The 20,545-nt window shown below is 54.3% G+C and overlaps 2 protein-coding genes across 11 annotated transcripts; one reads left to right on the top strand and one right to left on the bottom strand.

The window, feature by feature from the left end:
• Positions 1–963: 963 nt before the first annotated feature.
• ZNF668 (zinc finger protein 668) lies at positions 964–10,911 on the bottom strand. 6 transcript variants are annotated; one of them, XM_049904455.1, is made up of 5 exons: positions 10,828–10,904; positions 5,767–5,874; positions 3,871–4,055; positions 2,917–3,585; positions 964–2,396 (listed from the first exon to the last, which is right to left on the bottom strand). In XM_049904455.1, the coding sequence occupies exons 3-5, from the start codon at positions 3,912–3,914 to the stop codon at positions 1,184–1,186; spliced, it is 1,926 nt and encodes a 641-aa protein (XP_049760412.1). In that variant the 5' UTR covers positions 3,915–4,055; positions 5,767–5,874; positions 10,828–10,904; the 3' UTR covers positions 964–1,183. The 6 variants fall into 6 exon arrangements, with proteins under 6 accessions (XP_049760412.1, XP_049760410.1, XP_049760415.1 ...); XM_049904453.1 differs by having other exon boundaries at positions 3,871–5,058; XM_049904458.1 differs by lacking the exon at positions 3,871–4,055.
• Positions 10,912–11,004: 93 nt separating this feature from the next.
• ZNF646 (zinc finger protein 646) lies at positions 11,005–20,535 on the top strand. 5 transcript variants are annotated; one of them, XM_049904417.1, is made up of 4 exons: positions 11,013–11,092; positions 11,354–11,416; positions 13,085–18,507; positions 19,952–20,535. In XM_049904417.1, exons 3-4 carry the CDS (start codon positions 13,167–13,169, stop codon positions 20,068–20,070), a joined length of 5,460 nt encoding a protein of 1,819 aa, XP_049760374.1. In that variant the 5' UTR covers positions 11,013–11,092; positions 11,354–11,416; positions 13,085–13,166; the 3' UTR covers positions 20,071–20,535. The 5 variants fall into 5 exon arrangements, with proteins under 5 accessions (XP_049760371.1, XP_049760374.1, XP_049760372.1 ...); XM_049904414.1 differs by lacking the exon at positions 11,354–11,416 and having other exon boundaries at positions 11,005–11,092; XM_049904415.1 differs by lacking the exon at positions 11,354–11,416 and having other exon boundaries at positions 11,069–11,155.
• The last annotated feature ends 10 nt before the right edge of the window (positions 20,536–20,545 follow it).

A 20,545-nucleotide genomic window follows, 5' to 3' on the forward strand; every position in this document is an offset into this window, starting at 1 on the left:
CTTTTACTCCTGTTTTGGTGCTTGATTCTCTAGTATATCGGCTACTTCACTGTTTTTAAAAAATGTATTGATTCCAAACTTTAGATTTTTAAGCTCTGTTAAAAAATCCTTTTGGATGGCAGTGAATTTAAGCATTAAACTGAAGAGAATCAACACTTTTTAAACAATGAGTCTTTCCATTCACATACATTCCATTTAGTTAGGTCTTCTACATTATCCTTTAGGACAGAAATATTTTCTTCATATAGATCTTGTGTGTTCATTGTAAGGTTTTTCTTTGTAGTTTGTGGGTTTGGTTATTATTGTGAATGGAGCCCTTTTCCCCCTCAAGCATATTTTCTAATTTGTTATTGCAGTATATAAGAAAGATAATTTTTGGCTTTATTATCTGTAAAAGGTAAAAATAGTACTCAGTAAAAGGCTTCCACGGTCAAATAAATACGGGCTGTTGTTTTTAGGTGCCATCGAGTCAATTTTGACTCATAGTGACTCTGCGACAGAGCAGAACTGCCCCAAAGGGTTTTTTAGGCTGTAATCATTACAGGAGCAGATTGTCAGGTTTTTCTCCCATGGAGTGGCTGGGCAGGCTCAAACCACCAACCTTTTGGTTAGCAGCCGACCTTGTGCCACCAGGGCTTCTTAAATATGGGCTAAATAAAGCTAAACAGATCTGTTCATTAGCAGGACTCCTCAAAGCTTTTGATATACTTTTGATCACCAAGAATCCCCAAGAAGGGCATGCAGGGAATTTCCTACTCATCTGGGGATAGACCACTTTGTCACAAAGCATCATAATGGGACTGGTGTTACCTGAAACATGCTTTGGATGACAATGCACCCAAAGACCTTAGCATCTAATTTTTCAATTCAGGGGCCTTCATTGAAACTTACCTGGTATCTGACACCCAAACTCCCACTCCCACCCCCACCCCCAACCAGAACACAGAAGACAATCCAGTGCCAAAGCGAATGCTTTAATGAGTGCTGCTCAGAGAGAACTTTGTGTCTTAACAGCTGCTGCCAGACCGCACAGTTTCCATCCAGCTCTGTCAGTAGGGCTATGGTGAACTAGCTGCCCCGGGGCGGGGATCTGGAGTCTAAAGAATAAGCGGGGACAAAAGGAGGCTCAGGAGACACCCTGTGGGGGTTGGGCTTCTGGAAGTGTGGCCGAGGGGGGTGGGCCTCAGGCTGGCCCCTCTTCAGGCATTCCTAGCAAAGCCACGAGGGGCTCGAGGGGCGTGGGGGTCCCCACGGGCACAGGGTGGGTGCGTTCGTGCTTGCGCAGGTCGCTGGCACTCAAGAAGCCCTTGGGGCAGTGAGGGCAGGTGTAGGGGCGCACAGAGCTGTGGGTGCGGCTGTGTTTGCGCAGCCCAGCCCTGTCAGAGAAGCTCTTGCCACACTGGGTGCAGGGAAAGGGCCGGAGCTCTGGATGTGAACGCTCGTGCCGCCGCAGTAACGTCAGTGTGGAGAAGGTCTCCTTGCACTCCCGGCACACAAATTGTGGTGGCTTCTCGTCTACCTCCTCACTCACCACCTCACTCGTCCCCCCCAAGGGACCAGAAACCTCCCCAGCACCAGCATTCTGGCACTCCACATGCTCCACCGTCATGCCCACCACTTGCCACTGCGTGGCCATCACCCCACCTGACTCTGGAGGCAGCCCTAGCAGCCCTGCTGGAGGGTCCCCTAGCCCTGCACCAGCTGCTGGGGCCGCTGAGCCCTCGCCTGCCACGCCAACAGGCAGCGCCAGCCCTACCACCAGCTCCTGTTGTGGCGGAGCCCCTGCGGCCTCGCTGCTTCGATGGGTCCGCTCATGCTTCCTCAGGCTTGAGGATACCACAAAGGATTTTCCACAGGCGTTACAGTGGAAGGGGCGCTCCCCCGAGTGCACTCGGCTGTGCTTGGTGAGGCTGGCACGCTCGGCGAAGGCCCGCCCACACTCCTCGCAGCGGAAGGGTCGCTGCCCAGAGTGCACCAGTGCGTGCCGCTTGAGGTCCCAGGACGCCACGAACGTCTTGTCGCACTGCACGCACTTGTACGGCCGGTCGCCCGTGTGCACCCGACGGTGCATGGCCAAGTCGGCGGGCTGCCGGAAGTCCTTGCCGCACTTCTCGCAGCGGTAAGGCTTCACGCCCTCATGCGCCCGCTGGTGGCGACGGAAGCTGGAGGGGTCGGAGAACATGCGCCCGCAACGTGGGCACAGGAAGGGCTTCTCGCCAGAGTGGGTGCGCTCATGGCTCTGGTAGGAGCTGAGCTGCGTGAAGCCCTTGCCGCAGGCCGGGCAGCGATAGGGCTTCTGCGCCGCGTGGATGCGCTGGTGACATGTGAGCGAGGACGAGCGGGAGAAGCTCTTCCCGCACTCAGAGCAGAGGAAGGGGCGCTCACCGGTGTGGGACCTGTGGGAGTGCAGAGGGCCAGGCATGAAGGTGAACCTGCTCCCTGTCTGGGCTGTAACTTACGGGTCCCCGAGCATCCCTGGGGGCCTCGCCCAATCTCTTAAGAGCCACGGGACCATACCCCAAAATAAGAAACCTTCAGACTCTAAGGGCCTATGCGCCTCAATTCCTGATAAGACCCTCTGCAGACCAAAGTCCTAGACAGACCACTGACACCTACACCAAAGAGCTTTTGAGCCGCCTCACTTCCAGCCCTGTCCCTTTCCTGCTGTCCAGGAACCTAGGCCAATCAGACCCCACGCCATCCTCCTGGGTTCCATTCCAATGCAGTCAGCCTCGCCCACCTCCATGCCACCCGGCACCAACTTCTCACATGTGCCCACCCCCTTCACATAGGCTCATTCCAAACACTCTTTGAGACTCAACCCTGGACCTACTGGTCACAGGGCAGCCGCTGTGGTTCCACCTCCACCACCCGCCAGCTCTGCCAAAGCCCACACCCCCAGCTCCATGCGCTCACCGCTCGTGGTTGCGGAGATCCTTGAGCTCCGCGTAGGCCTTGCCGCAGCGCTCACAGCTGTAGGGCCGCAAGCCGGCATGTGTGCGCCGATGCTTGCGGAACACCGAAGGGTCCGCGAAGCTCTTGCCGCAGTCGGCGCAGGCATACGGCCGCTCGCCGGTGTGGCCGCGCTGATGGATTTTGAGCTTGGAGAGTGCACCATAGGCCTTGGGGCAGTGTGTGCAGCGGAAGGGCAACTCACCAGCGTGAGATGCCAAGTGCACACGCAGGCACACGGGCTGCATGAAGCGACGGCCACACTCGGGGCACGGGAAGGGCTTCTCACCCGTGTGGCTGCGCCCGTGGCTACGCAGCTCAGGTGCTGTCTTGTAGGCCTTGGGGCACAGCGGGCACGCGTAGGGCCGAGGCTTAGCCGCTGCACCTGACACCTTGTCCCCACTGGCCTCCTCCGCCTTGGGTTCTGTCTCTGGCTTCGGCTTCACCTCGGTCACCTCCTCTTTACCATCTGCAGACCCATGTGTGGCAGCATGGCGCGCTGCCCTAGGTGCATTTGGAAACGTCTTGGTACAGGACAGGCACTTGTAGCGGCGTCCAGAACGCTTGTAGCCCGGGGCTGGAGACAGGGCCTCTGCAGACTCCACCTCCATGGCCTTGGTGGGCGGGGCTTCTCTGTAAGAGAGTCAAAGTTAGACAGAGGCCACATCCCTGTGGTAAGCTCCAAGACCTCTCTCTTTACCAAAGCCCTAACAAGGCCTCAGAGGGAGCCCTATCTTATCTGCATTTCCCACCTAGGGCTCTCAGGTTGAACCACGGGACCCCCACATCCTTTTTTCCAAGCACTACTGGCTCTGCCACCCCACGCTCAAGTTTCCTCTCTGGTCTGCTCCATGATGAAAGAAGGTTGGACCAGGTGATCTCAGAGGGGCTGAAAACGGAGGTCACCAAAAGATCTACCTGCACTTTCCTGCCCCAACCTCTGGGCTTCTCCACTGTGGCATTTGCAGGGGAGTTCCATCTGTCTCACCATCTTCTTTCTTTAGCTCAGTGTCCAAGGCCTGTGCCAAGCAAGGCTGCAGATGTAGAGAGTATCCAGATGGGAGCCTAGCCCGAAGGTCTCCAAGTACCCAGGGGAGACAGACCTGAGACCAGAGGAGGGTGGACCAGTGGTGGGTGGCACCATCTGTCTGTCAGCTCTAGATCCCCAGTATGTGTTTTGTCTTTTCCCTTTGGTTGGTTAGCTCTTGAGGCAGCAACTGTTCACACAGAATCTGGCCTTACACAGCTGTAAGGGACTCCACCCTAGACAGGAATCTTAGTCCACCCTCTGCTCTGGAATCCCTGTCTGGCTCCTGCTCCCATACCTCTGGCAACGAGGAGCTCATTCTCTCACAAGGCAGCTTGAGCCATTGCTGGCAGTTAGAAACCCCTGAGTCATAATCCATGTATCTGAGCTACCAGGGCTTCCTGGGACACCTGCTCTGAGACCCCCTACTTTCTTAGTCCAGAGCCCAGACCCCCTTCAACCAGATGCTCCTGGGGATCATGTTTGGGAGGAAATAGGATTGACGGCTGCGGTAGTCTTAACACCAGCTCATCCTCCCCGGGGGATGAAGGGAAGAGGATTACAACTGATCCACTTAGGGAGGGCTCAGCAGCAGCTTCTGGAGACGGGGTGTGAGCAGGGAGAGGACACTGGTGTGGAAAGGGGAGGGGAGCCAGGTGTCACCAAAGACTAGGCTGGGAGGTGGGAGACCTGGGTTCTACTTCCAGACCTGTGGGTAACTTCCTGTGAGAGAACTCGGTGAAACTAGTGCTCCTCTCTAGGCCTTGTTTCCCTCATCTGTACACCTCAGGGCTTGGTGGCTTCTAAGACACTAGGGTTGAGAGGAGGCTGGAGCTAAGCTGTGCCAGGAGGGTGGTGGGGGAAGTACAGGCCTCTAGAGGCTCATGGCCCCTCACCCCAGGAAAAGACTGTGGGGACAGCTTACCTGGAAGGCCGAGGGAGGACACAGGAGCCCCTGGGGTGAGAGGCAAGAGCTGTATCCTCAGGGTCAGCACCCTTTTGCCTAGTGGGCCTGCCTCAGTTTCCCCTCTTCCCCATGCATAGTCTAATGTTCATAGGTATTGGCTGGAGTCTTCTCCCTAAAAGCACCATGTGATGGTCTGTCCCCTGATCAAGAACTTTCCATGGTTCCCATCACAAACTTCAAGTTCCCAGGAACTTCCTGGCTGCTCTAAATCCCACTAGTCCTTTGTTTGAGCCCTACCTCCCCTGGGAAGCTCTTCCTGAATCTGCCCTCTGAGTATCGACCCTGAATTCCACACGACCCTGTTCTACCCTCAGCTTGGTTATTTCACTTTTCTCACTAAATCCTGGGGCTGAAAGGTGAGTCAATGGGCCGGAGGTCCAATCTACCCCATGGCTTAATTCCTCTAACAGTTTCTAAGGGATCCCTCCCCCTCCCTGGATAAGGCACTCCCTATCTCCCTTCCAGACTATTATCTGGACAGTCTGCCTGAGGGAAGGTTCCTCCTTAGTAAAAATGATAGCTCACATTTGAGCTAAATATCAGGTAGTATCCTAAGCTCCTTACATGTATTAACTCACTTAACCTCCAAGACAACACTGCAAAAAGTTCTATTAAAAGCCCCATTTCATGGATAAAGGAACTGAGGCCCAGAATGGTGGTATAGCATTGTGATTAAGTGCACACAGCCTCTGAAGCGAAACTGTCCAGCTTTGAACCTTGCCTCCATCACTTCCTAGCTGATGTGACCTTGGGCAATTTACTTCATCTCTTGGGACCTCAGTTTTCTCATCTGAAAAATGGAGAAAATAATAGTACTTACCTCACAGGGTGGGTGAGGATTGACCGAGATAAGAATAATTATGGAGAGTCTTCTGAGAGCCAGGCACTTTGTCCAGCATGCCACCTTATTTAATTCACTTCAAGCTTCCTGAGATAGGGATTATTGTCATTTTACACGTGAGTAAACTGAGGTCCCAAGAGCTTAAGCAACTTGCCAACAGTCACAAAGCTAGTAACACATGCAGCTGGGACTTGAATCCACGTCTGTTTAACTTGCCTCCTGCTCAGTCATCTGGAGCCTCCAGACTTTGCTGCCTGGGCCATCAGGTGCACAGATCTATGCAGAGTGAGGGCCAGGTAGACTAGGCCACTGCCTAGAATCCCACCATTAACTCCTCACTTCACAGTTTACTGAGGACTCTTTCAACCTACCAGCTCCCTAGAGTGATGTGTCTCCCAGTTAGGCCTGTGAACCTCCTGCATCAGGATAACCATCCACGGAGCCTGAGACAGGGCTCAGGACTTGCACTTTAAACACATTCTCTGGATCATTCCAAAGCCTTAAGAACTACACACACATCCCTAGGTCTTTGCAAGCTCCTAAGAGGGAGCCATTTTTTTTTCCCTTAATAATATTTTATTGTGTTTTCGGTGAAGGTTAACACAGCAGTTTAGGTTCCCATTCAACAATTTCTACACAAGCTGTTCAGTGACATTGGTTACACTCCTCACAATGCGTGAACACGTCTCACTATATACGTTCTGGTTGTTCTGTTTCTGTTTATCTAGTTTCCCTGCCCCCTTACAGTCTCATCTTTGTTTTAAAGTAATTGTTGACCATTTGGTCTCATATAGGTGATTTTTTAAAGGAGCATAGTACTTATGGGTGATATGCATTATTTTTTGAGCCAATTTATTATTTAGCTACAAGGTCACCTCAGGGGTTAGTTTTGGTTCAAGGTTTGAAGAGTATTTCAGGACTATAGCCTTGGGGAGTCCTCCAGTCTCAACCAGTCCAGTAGGTCTGGTTTTTGTTTTGTTTTTTTAGAATTTGAGGTTCTGTTCCACATTTTTCTCCCATCCTATCAGGTTCTATCTATTGTGGCCCTGATTAAAACTGTTGATGGTGACAGCTGGGCACTATCTAGTTCTTTCTGGTCTCAGGATAGATGAGGCCATGGTTCCTGTAGACTATTTGTCCTGTAGACTAGTTTCTTCTTTGAGTCTTTGGTTTCCTTCTTTCTCTTTTGCTCCAGATGAGTGGAGACCAATACTTGTATCTTAGATGGCCACTCACAAGCTTTTAAGATCCCAGGCACTACTCAACAAACTAGGATGTCGAACATAACTTATGAACTACATTATGCCAAATGACCAGGATGTCCCACGAGACTATGGTCCTAATCCTTCAAACCCAGAAATCCAGTCCTACGAGGTTTTTGGTTATGTCTCAGAGGAATCCATAACTGTGCCCTCTATGTGCTTTATTTTATATATATTAATATATGTCCATACAGTCACATAAGTGCTTATACAAATGCATACACCTATACACTTATGTACATACCGGAAACCCTTGTGGCATAGCGTTGAGAGCTACAGCTGCTAACCAAAATCCACTAGGCACTCCTTAGAAACCAATTGAGGCAGTTCTACTCTGTCCTATAGGGTCACTATGAGTCGAAATCAACTCAACAGCAACAGGTTTGTGTGTTTTGTTTTGTTTTTTGGATATACAAAACTATGCACATATATGCCTACATATATAACTGCATGTCATGGATTGAATTATGTCCCCCCAAAAATATGTGTCGACTTGGTTACACCAGGATTCCCAGTATTGTGTGGTTATCCTTCATTTTGTGATTGTAATTTTATGTTAAAGGGGATTAGGGTGGGATTATATCACTCTTCCCAGGTTACATTCCTGATCTGATGTAAAAGGGAGTTTCCTTGGGGCGTGGCCTGCACCATCTTTTATCTCTCAAGAGAGAAAAATAAAAGGGAAGCAAGCAGAGAGTAGGGGACCTCATACCACCAAGAAAGCAGTGCCAGGAGCAGAGCACATCCTTTGGACCTGGGGTTCCTGTGTGCAGAAGCTCCTAGTCCAGGGGAAGATTGATGACAAGAACCTTCTTCCAGAGCTGACAGAGAAAACCTTCCCCTGGAGCTGATGCCCTGAATTTAGATTTGCAGCCTACTGGACTGTGAGAGATAAATTTCTCTTTGTTGAAGCTATCCACTTGTGGTACTTCTGTTACAGCAGCCCTAGATGACTAAGACACTGCTCATATATTTTTTGGTTGTTTTTGCTGTAGTTTCAAAATTACATATGCTTCTTTTCTTGTGTACATTTTAGTAACATCACTTACCTTCTTCAAGTTGTGTACACTTCACCTTCATTTGGTGTTACCTTTCAGAGTGAGGCATTTTTATTACACCCTTTCTACAGATTTGGAAACTAAGGGCCCCACAAGGGAAAAAAAATTGCCCAGGTACACATAGCTAGCCAGAGAGCCCAGGTTCAAACCCAAGTCTTCAGGCCCCTGGGCTGGACTCTTTCTCTATCAGTCTTCACTCACTCAAGGTTTATTAGAGAAATCATGAGACTTTTCACTGCTCCCAGGACAAAGACCAGTATCTTTTCCATGGCCAGCTAGGCCCCAGACAGGACCAATCTAACACCTACCTACCTTAACTCCCACTTCTTCCCCCCCCCACCAGGCTCCACCCACACAGGCCCCCTTTCTTTTTCTCAAAGAGCTAACTAAATTACTTCCTGTCTCAGGGCCTTCACACTAGCAAGTCCCTCTGCTGGAACCACTACTCCTCCAGGATCTTCTTGTAGCTGTCTCTCTCACTTCATTTAGGTCTTAGCTCCCTGTCATCTCCTCAAGAGAAGCCCACTTTTCTTAATGCTACCTGCACTCCTGCTAATCACTCTCTATCTCCCTTTACAGTTTTATCTGGATAACATGCCTTTAAAGTGTTCATCTGGATAACATGCCTTTGAAGTGTTCATAACATGCCTTGCAAGCTTACCATGGGCCAGGTACCATTTAAAGCATTTTATGCGTACTACTCAAGATAAGCCTCACACTGCCAAGAAGTCAAACAGTTATTATTTTCCCCGTTTTACAGATAAGGATACTGAGGCATAGAAAGGTGAACTAATTTACTCATGTTCACAGCCAGTATTCAACGTCAGGTTATCTGACCCCCAAACTTCTGCTCTTTGTTTCCCTGATTATTGCTTTGTTAGTACTTACATGTTTTATGGTTTGCTTGCTAATTCTGTCTCCAGCACCAGAGTCCAGGCTGGTGAAGAGCATGAACCTTGATTACCCTATATTCTCTACACCTAGAAGCATGCTTGGTGCTCCAAAACAAACTGAAGGAATCAACCTCTGAGACGGAATTTAAACCCAGGCCTAAAGCCCTGGTCACCCTGAATCCAGGTCTGTTTAACCTGCCCTGTTTAACCCAAGGCCATCTCTCCCATAAACCAAAAAAAAACCAAACCCACTGCCGTCAAGTCGATTCCGACTCATAGCAACTCTAGGACAGAGTAGAACTGCCCTGTAGAGTTTCCAAAGAGCACCTGGTGGATTTGTACTGCCGACCTCTTGGTTAACAGCCACAGCACTTAACCACTAAGCCACCAGGGTTTCCACCTCTCCCATAATACTAATGAAAAGAGTTGGTGAGAATGTCGGTCAGCAACTATTTATTAACTGAACTTTCTGCCTTTGTAAGTTCACAGGGTCCAAATATGGCCCCAAATATGCCACACTGGGGTCATGGTTCTAGTGATGGAGCCTTGTCTCTGTGCTGCACTACTGGCTTTGGAAGGGAATGAAGTGCTGTTGTTTGAACCCTCTCTAAACTGCCAAGGATGCAGACTGAATTCCCAGAGCTCTTAGACTAGCACCCTGAGGGAGGGACAAGGTGGAAAAGGAGCCACTTTTTATCCTTTCTGCACCCCAGTCTCCCCATTTCTAAACAAACTGTCACTACACAGGCATCATTGGGTGTGAAAGATATAGGGAGTTGATGGATGGGGAACTGTGCAACACATGAGATGAGCGTTAATCATCTCCTAGGCCTCCAACGTGGTCAGTTCACAACCTGATCCCAGCCCACTCTTCCGGCCTCAGCTCCAGCTGCAGCATCCCTCTCTCGCCAGTGACCTAAACCTCAGCCACAGTCTTCATACTTCCCTGCCTCGATGCACCTCCACATACAGTCTCCTCTGCCTTGGAAGTGTTTGCTTGCCTTCTCCCATAGAAAAACTCTTTTGACATTAAGTATCTCAGGGATACTCAATTGGCACTGGAGGTAGGGGCGCCACAAAGCTCTGGGCCCAAGTTTCCTCGCCACTAATATGTAGCCTCTGAGGCATATAGGGGTTGGAAGGGAATTAGGGCCGACGAGACAAGCTGAAGAGGGGCCGTGAGCTGCAGAAACGAAGTCCTGGATCTAACCCTGCGTTGCTCGCTCTCTGCAACCGCCTCTGCGTCGGCGCCCCCACCAGACAGGCAGCTCTCGCAGGGCAGGGCCCCAGGCTGGCTTGTCTCAGAATAAGCCCTCGGAAAACGTCGCCTCGGAGAACGTGACAAGAAGGACTGAACGATGAATGATGGAATGAACAAATGAATGGACAGAAGGCCAGACGCTAGACAAAGGCCTTAAAATGGCGTTCTCTAGGACCTCGGGAGGGGCGGCCAGGGACACGGCGGGGGAGGGGGGCCGTAGACGCCCGGGACATTGCAGGACTGGCCGCGCGGCTGGGACAAAAGCCCGCAATAGGGCGGGCTCTAGGACCCCCGAGTCTGCGCCACCCAAGGCGGGCAGCCGCGCTGGCCGAGCCCCGGCGCCCGCATCACCTGGTCCTCGAGGATAGCCGGCGGGTTCTAGGACCCGCTGGGCCCGGCGCCCGCTCGCGCCCGCCCGGGGCCGCTCTCCTCCGCCCCGCCCGCGTTGCCCGCGCCCTGCCGGCCCTGTCCGCCCTTGGCGCCCACAGGAAAACTGAGGCCAGCTCGGATCCCGTCCGCGCTGGAGCCGGCCGCGGACCCCGTGGCTTCCCGCCGGCGTTTCTTACCTGAATGGACTTGGGCTGGCTCCGCGACGTCGGCGGTGGCTCCTCGCACCGACTGAGCCCGGGACACTGCCAGGGAGGGGCAGGCACTAGGACCCCGCGGGGGGGGGGGAGAGGAGGTGGAGTCGGCGGGCGGAAGTAGACGGGAGCTTTCTAGACACCGAAGGAAGGAAAGGTTTACCGGAGCACCCCTAGCCTGTAGTGGCTGGGAAACATCTTGCCAGGAGTCCGTGGGTGCTGTGGGCAAGGAACGCCGGCCAGGATTATGGTATACACCCGGTTATTGCTAGCTTGGGTCCAGTTCACCGGAAATGTCTCCAAGAACTAGAAGGTGGGAGGACAGAAAGGCCATGCTCAGGTTTTGTAGTCCCTAAATCCGCTTATAGTCCACAATATTTCCTTTAATAGCCAGAAGTGAATTTAATGAAGCTTCCCCCATCGGTCTTGGGAGAAGTTTTCCAGGGAGCCCCGCGAAAAATACCGCCAAGGTACTGAAGCCAGGGCTGCAGAACCCTGTTTTTTTTCCCAGCTCTGCCTTCATGCAATATGCACCGGAACGATTTTTGAGATTCTCGCCGGAAGTGTGGCTAAGGTTAGTGCGTATAATAGCACTGTGACCTACGTGGGCGGGGCCAAAAGTCGTGTTTGCCTGCTTATCCACTAACTCCGGAAGTGTGTCTTCATAGATGGCTGTTTGGAGGCGGGAAAGGAAATGTTCCCGATGCTGAGGTTTCGCGGGGAAGCGTTTGCGCCTCGGACACTTCCTGTTTCCTAGTAACAATAGGAAGTGTCCGCGGAGCTCGGGAGTAGACTTCTGCTCGTGCTAGCTGTGTCCTAGATCCCTCTACACCTTTTTTTCTTTTTCTCCGCCTCTTTCTTTCCCTGCTCTCGCATCTCCCTGGGAACCCTGTCTGAATGCGTACGTGGAAGCGCGAGAGTCCCCCACCGCCACCCCTTCGGGCGCGCGGCTGCAGTTAGGGTAAGGGTCCCAGTGCGCAGGCGCGTCCCTGTTCGCTGTCCTACTGCCTGCCACCCGCAGTCCCCAACGGACGCGCCCGCTGCGGGAAAGAGAAGGGGCTGCCCGTGCGAGGTGGGGGTCCTGAGAGGATACTGACAGAGGAGATGAGGGCAGAGGACCTTGGTGGTGATAGGCTGGGGAGGAGACTCGAGTGAAGCGGCTTTGTGAGGTGAGAATTCGGGGAGCAGGTTCAGTGAGGGAGTTTAGAGCTGGAGATAGGCATTATCATGGGGTCCCATGGGAGTGAAGAATCAGAGTCGGAGAAGGCCAAGGTGAAATAGGATGCATGAGAAGCTGCTATGGAGAGAGAGCAAGGGCTTTGGAGCGAAGACCGCGTGAGTTCAGTGGTTGGCTCACATGTAAACTGGGATTTGAGGGGCATTACGGTGTGTTGTGAGGCTTAAATGACACTATACTTTGCTTAGGGCAGTGTGTATCGCCCAGTAATGCTCAGTTAGCATGTGTTGTTGTCGTTATCATCAGTACTTAAATAGGTGAAAAAAGGAGACGGGATGATGATGAGACTAAGATGAAGAAATAGGGGATGAAGAGCAACCGGAAATGGAATGGGATTTCCACGATGGAAGGTAGTTTGGGGTCAGGGGCAGCAAGTGAAGGAAGTGGCCAGGATAAGTCTTTTGGGAAGGAGACGTTGTAAAGCCGAAAGGAATAGAGGAGGTGAGAGAATGAGTCAGCCTTTCTCCAAAGGGGCACCTCTAACCTCTCAGGTCCTCAGGTGTCAGCTAGAGAAAGAGGCTGCTTTGTCAGGGCTTCCAGGCACTATCAGCAGTCTTGTCTTTTTAGCTGAGGAATGAAGGAAGGATTGGTCTTCTCTTATTGAAAGGCCTAGAAAAGGTCTGTTTTCTTTTTAAGATGTTAGAGGAGATACGTTTTCTTGTTCCAGGATTATAGAGAGCAGAAGGTCAGGGGCAGTAAGACCTTTTGGATCTGGTCTGGAGAATAGGATAATGCTTGTGATCAGAAGTAGGCTGCATCCTCCAGGACTTTCTTATCTGTGGTTCTAGGGATGAGTTTGTTCTAGGGGAGTTTCCATATTTGGGGAGCTTACGTGCAGGAAGGACTTCAACGACGGTGCCTCTAGTTTAGATCCAGTAGAAACCAGATCCCTGGGCATTGATGCTTAGGGAACCTCTCTCTGGCCCCTGGTAAACTTTTGGCTCATGGATTCAAGAGGCAGAGTTAATTCAGGCTGGCCTTCTGACCACTGCCTCTTCTTCCTAGGCCTTGGCCCCTCCACCAGAGGAAGATGCTGCTGCCACCTCTCTGCTCTTCCTGAACCCCCAGTTTTCTGCCGCACTGCCCCATGGAGGACGTGCCTGCCTCATTCAGCTGCTCTGACTGTCAACGCCACTTTCCTAGCCTCCCAGAACTGGTCCGGCACCGAGAACTGCTCCATCCATCTCCCAACCGGGTCACTGAGGACACTGACCAAATCCCCAGGCCCTACCGCTGTCAGCAGTGTGGGCGGGGCTACCGTCATCCCGGGAGCCTGGTCAACCACCGCCGCACCCACGAGACTGGCCTTTTCCCCTGTACCACCTGTGGCAAGGACTTCACCAATCCCATGGCCCTCAAAAGCCACATGAGGACTCATGCTCCTGAGGGCCGCCGCAGGCACAGGCCTCCTCGCCCCAAGGAAGCCACCCCATGCTTCCAAGGTGAGATGGCGTCCACTGACTCATGGAGCCAGAAGCTTGGCTCTGAGGAAGGCTGGGAAAACCAGGCAAAACATACCGAAGAGACGCCTGGCTGTGAGTCTGGGCCTGACCCCAGGGCAGCTCGAGGTACTTGGGAGGATCCATCCACTAGACAAAGAGAAGGCTGGGAAAGCCAGCCAGATCCTGAGGAGCGTACAAAGCACTGGGGGGCCACCACCAACTCTGCCAGAGCCCCGCCTCTCCCCACCCCAGCCAGCAACCTCCTTAGCAATTTGGAACAGTATTTGGCTGAATCAGTTGTGAACTTCACAGGGGGCCAGGAGCCTACCCAGTCCTCTCCTGCAGAGGAGGAACGGCGGTACAAGTGCAGCCAATGTGGGAAGACCTACAAGCATGCTGGAAGCCTCACCAACCACCGTCAGAGCCACACCCTGGGCATCTATCCTTGTGCTATCTGCTTCAAGGAGTTCTCTAACCTGATGGCTCTGAAGAACCACTCCCGGCTCCATGCCCAGTATCGGCCTTACCGGTGTCCCCACTGCCCCCGTGCCTTCCGGCTCCCCCGGGAGCTGCTGGAACACCAGCAGTCCCATGAGGGCGAAAGGCAGGAGAAGCCGTGGGAAGAGAAGGGGATGCCAACCACCAACGGGCACATAAATGAGAGCATTCGGGACCAGCTTGCTACTGCGCAGATGCTCAACGGCTCTGGGGAACTCAGCACCCCTGGGGAGCTAGAGGACAGTAGCCTGGAGGAATACCGGCCTTTCCGCTGCGAGGATTGTGGACGCACTTACCGCCACGCTGGGAGCCTCATCAACCATCGCAAGAGCCACCAGACAGGTGTCTACCCCTGCTCCATCTGTTCCAAGCAGCTATTCAATGCGGCAGCCCTCAAAAACCATGTGCGGGCTCATCACAAACCCCGGCAAGGGACTGGGGAGGGTAGGCAGTCATCAGTGACACCATCTTCCCTGACTCTGTCTGAGACCACCCCCAAAGAAGAAGAAGACCCCACTACCGCCCTGGATCATCGCCCCTATAAGTGCAATGAGTGTGGTCGAGCCTACCGCCACCGGGGGAGCCTGGTGAACCACCGCCACACTCACCGGACAGGAGAGTACCAGTGTTCACTCTGTCCTCGCAAGTACTCCAACCTCATGGCTTTGCGTAACCACGTTCGTGTACACTGCAAGGCTGCTCGCCGCAGTGCAGGCCCAGGGGCCGAGGGTCCCCCCAGCCACCTCGAGGTGGGAGCAGAGGCAGCCCCACATGTAGATCAGGGGCATGGGTGCAAGCATGAAGAGGAGGCCGCTGATACCCTCCCAGGCACAGGTGGGGCACCACCACAGATCTGTAGTGTCTGTGGGCTGCTCTTTGAAGACCCTGAGAGCCTTGACCATCATGGCCGGACCCATGGGGGAGGAGAAGGGGAAAACAGCCAGGCAGAGACCAGGGTATCACCTCCTCGGACGTTTGCCTGCCAAGACTGTGGAAAAAGCTATCGCCACTCAGGCAGTCTTATCAACCACAGGCAGACCCACCAGACGGGGGACTTCAGTTGTGGGGCCTGTGCCAAACACTTCCACACCATGGCTGCCATGAAGAACCATTTGCGACGCCACAGTCGGCGGCGGAGTAGGCGACACCGGAGGCGGGCTGGCAGTGTGGGTGGTGGGGGCGGTGCCAAGCTCCCGTCAGCAGAGGACTGGGCCCAGGAGTTGGTGGAAGACAGTGAGAGCCCAGACTTTCCCCAGGACTCTTCAGGAGAGAGTCCTAGTGGGGCTGAAGGCAACGTGGAAAGTGATGGGGACTGTTCGCAGGCTGAACCTGAGGGGGACAAATGTGGGCTTGAGAGGGATGAGGCCTGTTTCCAGGGTGATAAAGAGCACAGAGGCGACAAGGAAGGACCAGAAAGAAAGGAGAACTGTTTTCTTGACAGCTTGGACATCCCAGGTGATGAGGAAGGCAGTGGGGCCCGTTTCTGTGACGGCCTCACTCGGGTGATTGAAGACCAGAAACCAGCCGCAGACCTGCCCAGGTCTTCGCCTCCCTCTGCTGAAGCTGTCTCTAGCTGGCAGGCTGACGCCTCCCACACATGTTCCGACTGCGGGCATTCTTTCCCTCATGCAACCGGCCTGTTGAGCCACAGGCCCTGCCATCCACCAGGCATCTATCAGTGCTCCCTCTGCCCAAAGGAGTTTGACTCACTGCCTGCCCTGCGCAGCCACTTCCGGAACCACGGGCCCGGCGAGGTGAGCTCGGCACAGCCTTTTCTCTGCTGCCTCTGTGGCATGATCTTCCCCGGGCGGGCTGGCTACAGGCTTCACCGGCGCCAGGCTCATGACTCCGCTGGTGGGACTGAGGGCTCGGAAGAGGAGGGAGAGGAGGAAGGAGCAACAGAGGCAGCCTCTACCCAGAGCCCTCCATTGCAGCTCTCAGAAGCAGAGCTGCTGAATCAACTGCAGCGGGAGGTGGAGGCGCTGGATGGAGCAGGCTATGGGCACATCTGTGGCTGCTGCGGACAGACCTATGACGACCTGGGGAGCCTGGAGCGTCACCACCAAAGTCTGGGTGGTGCTTTTGGGAACACCATAGACAAGGCACCCAGCCACTTGGAAGAGTCAGGTAATGGCACAGAGATGGTTACAGATGGTGTCTGTGAGGGCACAGTGACCTCAGTCTCTGGGGAGGGTGCAGACATGAAGTCTGGAGAGGGAGGAGGTGCCACAGTTGCAGAAAACTTTTGCATGCAGGGTGGTGAAAGTTCCTTGGAGGCCCAGCCCCGGCCCTTCCGCTGCAACCAATGCGGCAAGACCTATCGCCACGGGGGTAGCCTGGTGAACCACCGCAAGATCCACCAGACTGGAGACTTCATCTGCCCTGTCTGCTCCCGCTGCTATCCCAACCTGGCTGCCTACCGGAATCATCTACGAAACCACCCCCGCTGCAAAGGCTCTGAGCCCCAGGTGGGGCCCATCCCAGAGGCGGAAGGTAGCTGTGAGCCCCAGATCACGGCAGAGGAGGGCCTGGGGCAGGCGGAAGTGGAGAAGCTCCAGGAAGAACTTAAAGTGGAGCCCTCAGAGGAACTGGCAAAGGTGAAAGAAGAGGCATGGGTGGAGACCACTGTGAAGGGGGAGGAGACAGAGCTGAGGTTGGAGACTGCAGAGAAGGGCTGCCAGACTGAAGCCAGCTCTGAGCGGCCCTTCAGCTGCGAGGTGTGTGGTCGGTCATACAAGCACGCAGGCAGCCTCATCAATCACCGGCAGAGCCATCAGACCGGCCACTTCGGCTGCCAGGCCTGCTCCAAGGGCTTCTCCAACCTTATGTCCCTCAAGAACCATCGGCGCATCCATGCGGATCCCCGGCGTTTCCGGTGCGGCGAGTGTGGGAAGGCCTTCCGCCTGCGGAAACAGCTGGCCAGCCACCAGCGAGTCCACGTTGAGCGGCGTGGGGGTGGGGGCTCCCGAAAACTGACTCGGGAAGATCGGCCCTTCCCGTGTGGGCAGTGTGGGCGGACCTACCGCCACGCCGGGAGCCTCCTGAATCACCGGCGCAGCCATGAGACAGGCCAGTACAGCTGCCCCACCTGCCCCAAGACCTATTCCAACCGCATGGCACTGAAGGACCACCAGAGGCTGCACGTAGAGAGCCGGCGGCGGCGGGCAGGGAGGTCCCGGCGGGCAGCCGTGCGCTGCGCCCTCTGTGGCCGGGGCTTCCCTGGCCGGGGCTCTTTGGAGCGCCACCTGCGAGAGCATGAGGAGGAGACCAAAAGGGAGCTGGCCAGTGGCCAGGGAGGCCCAGATGGCACAGGGGGCAGTGAGGGGAAGCTGGCTGGACTCGCGGGCAGATCATGTGGTAATGAGGCAGTACCTCAGCTGGAGGATGGAGCCATGCGGTCAGGTGAGCACGGTCAGAGCACCATCAGGGCAGCAGGTTCAGAAGCCAGAGGGCCACTGTCTAGGGGGATCATGGGGAAGGCAGATGGGTGGCAAGGAGACAGGGGACCAGTGAATCATGATGGAGGTTGGGTTCCTCGGGGTCAGGTACCGACTAATCCCAAAGACGAGTCATGGGACAGTGTCCCCAGGAGCCCTTGCCACCTTGGCAACAGCAAGCCCAGTGAACCTAGTATGAGTCATAGGAATAGCTGGAACGATGGAGACAGCAGCTCTCAGCTTCAGCCAGAGAGCCACCCCTTTTCCTGCTGCCAGTGTGGCAAGACCTACTGCCGATTAGGCGGGCTTTTGAACTACCACAACACTCACAAGACAGACCGTCACTATTGTCTGCTCTGCTCCAAGGAATTCTTGAACCCTGTGGCCACCAAGAGCCACAGCCACAACCACATAGCTGCTCAGACCTTTGCCTGCCCTGACTGTGGCAAGGCCTTTCAGTCCCACCAAGAACTAGCCAGCCACCTGCAAACTCATGCCAGGGGCCTCAGTCAGGTGCCACTCCAGATGGAGGAGGCCAGGGATCCCAAAGCTGGGACTACAGAGAACCAGGTGGGTCTCCTTGGTCAAGGGAAAGCCCAGGAGACCCCATCAGAACCCTCTAGGGCTCCAGGAGAGAACGCTGGGAGAGCTAGTAGAGGGCAAGGAGTAAAGTCCACAGGGGCTGAAGATGAAGAGCGGCCCTTCCGCTGTGCCCAGTGTGGGCGTTCCTACCGCCACGCTGGTAGCCTGCTGAACCACCAGAAGGCCCACACCACTGGACTCTATCCCTGCTCCCTCTGCCCCAAGCTTCTGCCCAACCTACTGTCCCTCAAGAACCATGGCAGGACCCATACGGACCCCAAGCGCCACCGCTGCAGCATCTGTGGCAAGGCTTTCCGGACAGCTGCCCGGCTGGAGGGCCATGGGCGGGTCCATGCACCCCGGGAGGGGCCCTTCACCTGCCCCCATTGTCCCCGCCACTTCCGTCGCCAAATCAGCTTCCTGCAGCACCAGCAGCAGCACCAGGAGGAATGGACAGTGGCCGGCTCCGGTATGGGGGGGGCGTGAATGGGCTTGGGCAGAGGATTGATTGGAGGGACCTTGGAGGAGGTGGGCTCACAGCAGAGGGCGAAATCAGGCCCCAAGGTGGGTGGAGGAGCAAGGAAAGAGGAGAGAGGGTCACATGGATTCAAAGAGGTGGGCCGGGGCTTGGCTATGGAGGAAGAAATAGTTTGAGGATGCTGCCTGTTGGGGGCTGAGGTCTGAACCCGTGTCAGGTAAATAGATGGCATGTTGGGTGGGGCAGTGTAGGGAATAGTTGTCAGAGGCAGTGTCTGGGCTCTTCTGCTGTGCCCCATCCAAGAGGAGTGGTCTTTGTTTTAGAAGGGGTGGTGGGTGGGGACCACCTGGCTACCACAACCGGAAACTGTCCGGATTCAGTTCCTAAAGTCCTAACTTCCAGAAAGAAAGATGAAGCCGTTGATTTGATCTCATTTTGTTCGTTCCTAGACCAGAGTAGGCAAGGAACCAGGGAAGGAGGAATGAGGTGTGGGGGCACCTCCAGACTGGACTTCTTTATGGCTTCACTGCTGACTTGGCCACAGAAACTGGGTCACTGCTTGGCACCCAAGTCCTTGTTTCTTTCCTTGTTGCCCCACATCCAGGGGTGGATTAACCAGTAAGCAAGGTGTGCACGGGCTTGTGTTTACTTGCTAATCTGTAGTGTGTAATTTCACATGGGTTTCACCGCATCGCTGATGTGGAAAACAGGTGAGATTACACAACACAGACTAGTAAGTAAGCACAAGTAAGCCCCTGTGTACCTTGCTTATTGGGGAACCCGTCCCTGCCCACACGTCTTCTTCCCTTTATTCAGCTCCTTTTTTCCTCTCTGTGTCTCTCCTTTTTAGAATCCAACCAAACCACTTTTCCGTGTGCACACCTCCCCCCACCCAGCCCCAAGCACACCTTTAACTGGAGGACTGAGTCACAGATAATTGTTTATTTGAAGCGAGGCTCTGCTGTAGCAAGAGTCATTAGCCCCTGTCTCACATCCTCTATCAGAGGGCAATCTGCATGTAAAATCACTTCCACCCAGCCCAGTCAGGGAGGCTGCGGCTGCAGCCTATTTGCTCAGCAAGCCCTGCGTTCTCTCTCCACCTCTAGAGATAGGCGGCCCTTACCCCAGGACCCCTTAAACATTAGTGGCAGTCAAGGGTGGGTAACCTGGAGATGGTGGGCCCTTGGCCAGAGATTGTCAGGGAAGGCAGGGATGGTGGGTGAGATTCCCTTGAGAGGCTGAAGGAATGGCTTTCAGAATAAAGGATTTCTTGTGACTTGAGGGAGTAAGTGAGGAGGCAGTTAGCCAGGTCTGGGGAAATAATTGGGGCTCCCAGGCTTTCTGGGGCCACGGAATGGCCTGCAGGCCTGGGAGGGGGTACAAGGTGTGTGGAGTCTGCCCCCTCAGTCAGTGACCTCTCTCTGTTTCCCCCCAGGAGCTCCAGCGGCACCAGCAGCGGGCAGAGGGGACTCGTCATTGCCCCCTCCACCTACCCTGACTCCACTCCTGGACCCTTCACCCCAGTGGCCTGCAAACCTCAACTTTTCCCTCTGAACTCCAAGTCTCCAAAGATCAGAATAGTGGGGGGGGGGGGGGGAGGGAAGGATTTGATCTCCATGTTTCACTCAGGAGTAGTTTGGTCATCCAGACTACTTATCTCCCCTCCCCCTGTGGAGAGGAGCCTGGCTCTGGCTTCTTTCCCAGGGAGGGAGTGGGGTGTTCCTCATGTCCCTGTCCTTGAAGGGCCTCCCTCCCCTAGCCTTTGTCACCATGCTCTGCCCTGTGACCAGCCCTGCAAGAAGCCTAGTGGCATGTTCTGCCGAGGTCCTGGGCAGGGCCCACCCGCCGAGGACTCCAACCCCAGGGAGAGGCAGAGTCAGAGAGCCATGGGCAAGAATGTTGCCTGTGGAAGGGGAGCCTTTTGCTATAATTTGTAACTTATTTTCTAAAGTCTATTTTGTAACAATTTATTTAAGTTTAAAAAAAGGAAAATTGCTCCCCCCCTCCCAAAAAAAAAGGAAATTTTCAA

The sequence above is a fragment of the Elephas maximus genome, chromosome 12 (genome assembly GCF_024166365.1).
Source record: "Elephas maximus indicus isolate mEleMax1 chromosome 12, mEleMax1 primary haplotype, whole genome shotgun sequence".
NCBI classification, from domain to species: domain Eukaryota; kingdom Metazoa; phylum Chordata; class Mammalia; order Proboscidea; family Elephantidae; genus Elephas; species Elephas maximus.

Coding starts and splice junctions, on each gene's coding strand:
- ZNF668 (XM_049904455.1), bottom strand. CDS start 3,914: ATGCCACAGTGGAGAAGCCCAGAGGTTGGGGCAGGAAAGTGCAG. Junction 3,586..3,870: donor GTTGGGGCAGGAAAGTGCAG/GTAGATCTTTTG, acceptor ACTCTCTTACAG/AGAAGCCCCGCCCACCAAGG. Junction 2,397..2,916: donor GATCTCCGCAACCACGAGCG/GTGAGCGCATGG, acceptor GCACTCCCACAG/GTCCCACACCGGTGAGCGCC.
- ZNF646 (XM_049904414.1), top strand. CDS start 13,167: ATGGAGGACGTGCCTGCCTCATTCAGCTGCTCTGACTGTCAACGCCAC. Junction 18,508..19,951: donor ATGGACAGTGGCCGGCTCCG/GTATGGGGGGGG, acceptor GTTTCCCCCCAG/GAGCTCCAGCGGCACCAGCA.